The 6,315-nt window shown below is 49.6% G+C and overlaps 1 protein-coding gene across 1 annotated transcript; it reads left to right on the top strand.

Annotated features, from left to right (window-relative positions):
• Positions 1-525: 525 nt before the first annotated feature.
• On the top strand, positions 526-5,808 carry SCHIP1 (schwannomin interacting protein 1; the record flags this gene model as incomplete). Its single annotated transcript, XM_009573202.1, has 5 exons — positions 526-643; positions 1,299-1,496; positions 2,053-2,176; positions 3,643-3,736; positions 5,131-5,808. Coding segments are annotated over 5 exons (586 nt in total), but the record flags the coding sequence as incomplete, so codon positions are not given.
• Positions 5,809-6,315: the final 507 nt, after the last annotated feature.

Genomic DNA, 6,315 nt, shown 5'->3' with positions numbered 1-6,315 from the left:
ACTTAATGTAATAATGTAGCCACCCGTGATGACAGAAGCCCTGCAGTATCTCGGCAATTCTGAAGTTCATCAATAGATGGTGGTAGAAGCATATCGTTACCGTGCCGCTGAGTTTCCAGCCCCACGTTGAACTGCTGCTGAGAAATGGCAGCGCTGGGCAGCAGCGGGAGGCTGCCCCTGCCCATGCCCCTTTTTTTTTGGGGATGACCATCTTCTGGGACAAAAGTGAAAATGGTTCTATTTTCCTGAGGCCAATACAGCACCAGGACAACAGCATCCTTTCAGAAGGTGGACGACTCGCTGCTGACGGCGTTCCCATCGCAACCCATCGGGGAGAGCCGGGGATGACCATCTTCTGGGACAAAAGTGAAAATGGTTCTATTTTCCTGAGGCCAATACAGCACCAGGACAACAGCATCCTTTCAGAAGGTGGACGACTCGCTGCTGACGGCGTTCCCATCGCAACCCATCGGGGAGAGCCGGGGCGAGGGGGCTGCGGTGTCACCTCTCCCTTTCCCCCCGCAGATTACAAAGTGGGATGAACCTGCAGATTTGCTTCGTGAACGACAGCGGCAGCGACAAGGACAGCGATGCCGACGACAGCAAGACAGAAACCAGCCTGGACACGCCGTTGTCGCCCATGGTAGGTCCGAGAACCCATCCCACAGAGGCTCCGGAGCATGGAAGACATGAGGCCATCCCTAATGGAAGCTGATAAAGAGCTGATCCTATTAAACCAGCAACACTAAACCCCCGAGCAGCATCTTCAGCCATCAATAAAAGAAATGCGAGATGCTGAGGGGCAGATAGCAGATTGCCCCTGGCTTGCACAGAGCTGCTGTAGAGCAGATGCCTTCGTGTGAAGGTGTTCCTTCTTCCTTCCTTCCTCCCATTCTTTTTGGCTCTGATAATTATCAGGGCAGTAATGGATATGACGCGGTATCAGCTCCCACCAGCTTTCCTCTCCTCTCTTTTCCTTTGTGAATATAAGACCGCGGCCCCAGGTGTTTTCCTCCAGCTTAACCAGTCTGTGCCTTCAACACCTATTGATCTGGTTGGCTCCTCTTCCCATCTGAAGTGCTCGAGTTGCTACTAGTAATCAAGGGAGCCTATTTGGGAATTACTCTGATTTTTAAAGATAATCTTGTGGATTAAAATTTTTTAAAAATCCATGCTCTTCACCTTTTCTGTCGAAATGATACCACTTGTACGTGTACAAAAATGTTAGTTAACAGCAAACTTTGCTGTGGCACGGTTGGGGCGACGGTGCTGTAACGGCTGCGTGTCTGCTTCCCTAGAGCAAGCAGAGCTCGTCCTACTCCGACAGAGACACGACGGAGGAGGAGTCGGAGTCCCTCGACGACATGGACTTCCTCACCAGGCAAAAGAAACTCCAAGCTGAAGCCAAAATGGCCTTGGCTATGGCAAAGCCCATGGCCAAAATGCAGGTCGAGGTGGAAAAGCAGAACAGGAAGAAATCACCGGTAGCGGATCTTGTAAGTGGGAGCCGTGGGATGGCGCAGGGGATGACACCAGCCCTTCTGCTGTTTGCTTTGCTTGTCGAGACGCGGCCAGCGGCCAGCAGTGCTCGTGCACGGTGCTTGTAGACACGCAGAGGAGCAGTGGAGATGGGGGCCGTCAGTCAGGAGTTGAAGGGTTGACATGGGTCGTCTTATCGGGGCGTTACAGGAGCGGGACGGATGCAGGGAATGAGATGATGAAGCGTGAAGGATGTTACTGCCTTGAGGCTGGCAGCGACATGGTGCTGCTCATCCTTAAGGCGTAGTCTGCTCAGCCCATCTCATCCCGAGCTGGAGCATTCCCGCCTTGGTGCGGCACTGCTCGCCATAGCCCTCGCCTCCCCTTGCGTCAGTCCAGCACTGATGCTGGTAGATCTGAAGACTTGGGTCAAACGTTGTGTAGATGTTTCAGCTCGTTTTGGTACTCTCAGTGTGGTCCTTGGTGCAGGCTTGTGAGAGGGGGACACCTGCAATGGAAACTGCGCTATTCAGGAGTACAATTAGAAGAAAACAGTAAAAAATTTCTTTTCAGCTGCCACATATGCCTCATATAAGTGAATGCCTGATGAAGAGAAGTTTAAAACCCACTGACCTAAGAGACATGACTATCGGGCAGCTACAAGTGATAGTCAATGATCTCCACTCACAGATAGAAAGTAAGTGATACTTGTGTAATTATTCTTTGGTATGTCCCGTTTAATTAAAAACAGTTCTCCAGGATACACATAAAAATGTTGATAAATGTATAATAACATGAATGTACAGAAGAGGCACGCCACAGAAGCTGGAGAGGGAGTTCTCTCCAGATTTGGCTGCTTCAGCCTTTGTCTTTCCTTTTTTCAGTTTCTCCTAAAGCGCTGGCTTGGCTCCCTAAGAGCGGGGGGCTGTAGTATTGTGCCAGTTACGCCCCACTTGTAACTCAAAACCTGGTCGGGTAAAAATACCCTTGGGAAGTCTGCCTGTCCTGGAAGCAGTTGCCGTTCGTGGCTTTATGGCTGCGTCTTCATGTGACGCTATGCCATGGCATCAAAACCATCCATAAGTGGAGAAATTCAGCAAACATCCCGGGGTAAATCCACTCTTGCCATGCTTCTATGTGTTTCATGGGTCTTTGCGTTTGCCCGCAGGGACAGTGCCCCACCGCCTCATCTGTCTTTGCTCTCCCCAAGAGATCCAGGGATTTTTTTCCCCCAAGGGATCTCCATCTTCCAATTAATTAATTAATCGTTTGGGGAGTAGACTTCTACGGTGGCTGTAGGTCAAAAAAAAGGTTGGTTGGGAGCTGCCGTGCTGCTCCTTCCCTACTCGCGTTGGTGGATTGGCATCCCTTCTGGAAGCAGCCTGCCGAGGATGCAGAGCTGTGCCGCTGAGTCGTGATTTGTTATTTTGTGCTGCGAAGGCAAAAAAAAAAAAACCACGCTCATTAATTAGCCTCACTTTAGAAAGCACCCAAGTATGGGAGCATAAATGTTAGCATCGAGCTTGCTTCCCAAAGAGGCGTGAAGCCGGTGTAGCGGTATTTAAGCAGTGTAAGCCCCAGCTCTGGCAGTGGGTGGCGGGCAGGTACAGCCTCCAGCAGCGCCCGTGCCGGCCGGTGAATTTTTCACATGATCCTTTTTGTTTTCTTCTTCTTCCCCGCTCTTTGACACAACCCCGAGCAAGAATCCAATGTCCCGAACATCCCTCCTGAGCAGAGGGGCTGGCTTAGGAGTAACCCCAAGCCAGGACGGGTGGGCAGCAGCGTGTTCTGCATTGCCACGGGGAATTAAAAAGCTAAACCTGAGGCTGCCCGGGCGAGCGGCTCAGCCGCTTTCTGTAGCGCGTTTCTTGCTCGGGGTTATTGCCCACAAGTGAGCGAAAGCTGAACCAGCAAGACTCCAAGCACTGAGAAATTGATCTTTATTTTTGCTGCTGCATTTAGCTATTTCAAGAGAGGAACTGCTTGCACGCAGCGGCAAGGGGCTTAGTGTTCATCCTAGGAAACATGCATCCTTTGGGGAGGTGCCTCCTGGTTCTCCTCACCAGCTTATGTGGGGAAGGCGGTGGGGAAGGATGACGTACGGGTCCTAAACCGGGGTTCCTTGGGACATCACAAACTCACCCCCTTTCTCCCCGGCACCAGGCTTGAACGAGGAGCTGGTGCAGCTGCTGCTCATTCGGGACGAGCTGCACACGGAGCAGGACGCCATGCTGGTGGACATCGAGGACCTGACCAGGTGAAGGAGGCTCCTCGGGGTTTTTCTCTCTCCTGGCAGGTCCCAGCTCGCCATCGGCAGCGTGTAGGGGTTTTCTTTTAGCAGAATTTCAGTAGGAAAGCCTTTGCCATCAAAGGTAGGTAGAAGGTAAGGGGGCTGGCTGCCAGGCGCGGGTTTCTCTGCCAAGTGCTGCGTGTGAAGAGGGGAGCAGGGCTGAGCAGGACGCTGCTCTCTCCTCCAAAAGAAGAAATCAAGGCACTTGTGTTCTGGAGACCGTCAGCGGCTTTCAAGAGCTCCCAAACACGGGTGCTGGTGCATGCTCTTGAATTCGTGTTTCCCTTTCCGAAGCCTGGGAAGGAGCGATGCTGCAAAGGTGCAGTGCATCCAAGGGAAATCCAAGGGGCTCCCTGTGTCTCCCCGTCCCTCTCACCGGGGTGAGCTACAGCCTGGCAGGAGGATTTCTGAGTCTCTTAAATATTAACGTTCAATAGCCGATAAAATGGAAAGCCTTGCAGAATATAGGTGGGTTTCCTAAAGGACTCCATCTCCCGGGCGACAAGGCTTAAGAGGCATTTTCCTTTGAGATAACTAGTGATGCGCTGCAGAAACACTGAGAAGTATTGGAAGTTTTGGGGGGAAAAAAAGCTGAAAAAGATGATACTGGTTATTGTCAGTGGACGAGGACTGCGGTTTCAGAACCGAAGCATTAACCTTGCAAAAAATATGGCCTAAATTTGTTTCTATTTTAAAACATCGAGGTGCTGCAATAGCAGCTGGTTGAGATTTGACGGTGCTCTGCCTGGAAAAAGTTTCCACCAGCTGGGGTGGCCATGAGGGATTTGGGGAGCAGTTCTGCCCGCGGGGACGAGCAGGCAGGTTGTCACTTCTGAGTCTTGCAAGACACGGTTGCTGCTTCCCTTAATGAAGAGCAAGTGATGCAAGGGCGGGATTTGGGATGGGGCTGGAGATGGTCAGTAGGCAAACGCCAACGCCGCCTCGCATCTCTTTCTCCCATGCCTCGGGAAAGGCTTTGCTTCCTAGATGCAGTTAAGGGCAGTTTAGTAAATGAAATTACTTGGAAGTCTGGGGGCTTTGGTATGTGTTGGGGGGCACCGGCTCTCTCCACCCCAGCGTTGTTTGGGGGCGAACGCCCCATCCATCCCTGCGGGAGGGGAGGAAACGATCCCAGATCCGCTCCGGAGAAGGGTTTCCTCTCCCCTTCGCCCACCTCCCGGTCCCCTCCCGCCGGGAAGGAGCCGGGGCAGAGACCGCGCATCCCTCGCTCGGTGCTTGTTTTTCCCTCGGGAAGACGTGATTTTTGGTTCGCTGCCAGCCCGGTGCGGGTGCTGGCCCGTGGTTCGGGTTTCCACCTCCCCTCGGCGCAGGGAATAACGCAGCTTCTCTCCTTCCCCCAGACACGCCGAGAGTCAGCAGAAGCACATGGCAGAGAAGATGCCGGCAAAATGAACCCCGGGGCCCCGGGAGCAGAGCTGGAGCGAGACTTCATTTTGCTTCTGTGTGTGTCCAAGCGCTGATGTCCACGGTGGCGCGCAAGAAAAAAAACAGTGTTAGTCATTGACCATGTCTGAAGCTTTATGTCCGGTGATTGGCCTCTGCTTCTTAATTTATTTTAATTTTTTTACTCGTGCCACTAAATATCAGGCATTTTAATAATATTATTACGAAAAATGTACAGTACTTATAACATTATAAATCATGGGTGAGAAGAGAGGGTAGTTTAACTTTATTTTCGTTTGTTTAGAGATTTTCAGTTGAACGATATTTTACCATTGACTACTTTTTTATTCTTCACTGTAGTTTTAAAATAAAGAAACTGTACTTGACGGTGCTATACAAGTCAAAAAAATACATGCCTGCCTCGTAGTGAAGTTGTAGCTTTCAGTAATATGTATATTTTAATCAGTTTTCAACATTTTGTGAATGTTGACTACCTGACATTCATTTTTAGATGTGCTATTAACATTCGGTTGGATTCAGAGAGTTACCTTGAAAGTTTTATGTATAAATATGTAAAATAAAAATTTTAAAAATTGTTTCATATGATACGTCTTTTTGTTGCCTAGTGGTTGACTTTGGTGATGCACCAGTAATGTATTCCTTGAACTAAATGTGCAATTCCTGATTTGTCATCACCAGAAAGAGCCTTTTTTTTTTTTTTGCCGATCACATGAAATTACGGAGAGAAGACAGGATTTTTGTAGAGTTATTTATTTGTAAGTTCATAATGTATGTATGACATGGACTTAAGAGATTCTTCTATAATAACATTCACTGGGCCCTGATATTGTGACTATTGTTAGAATCAGCAGGCACATACCGTAGATGGTTTTTTTTATATTTTATTGTCTGGGCTAAATATTTAAATGACTCGCCAATGTCAGAAATAAAAAAAAAAAAATCTATGTTAAAAATCTAAGCAGCATATTAAATGTATTATATATGGTAATTGCTCACCTCTCTGCCTTTGGGCTGGGCTCCCCGTTAGTACCTGTGTGCATCAGCTGAGTGCTGGATGTGTCCTCGGACCGGAGGGGGGACACTGGGAGACTCACAGGTCTGTCCCCATCCCTCAGTCAGTT

This window comes from Fulmarus glacialis, unplaced genomic scaffold (assembly GCF_000690835.1).
Source record: "Fulmarus glacialis isolate BGI_N327 unplaced genomic scaffold, ASM69083v1 scaffold5390, whole genome shotgun sequence".
NCBI classification, from domain to species: domain Eukaryota; kingdom Metazoa; phylum Chordata; class Aves; order Procellariiformes; family Procellariidae; genus Fulmarus; species Fulmarus glacialis.
The sequence above is the reverse complement of the archived record's forward strand: the minus strand, read 5'-3'. Positions and strand labels throughout refer to the sequence as shown.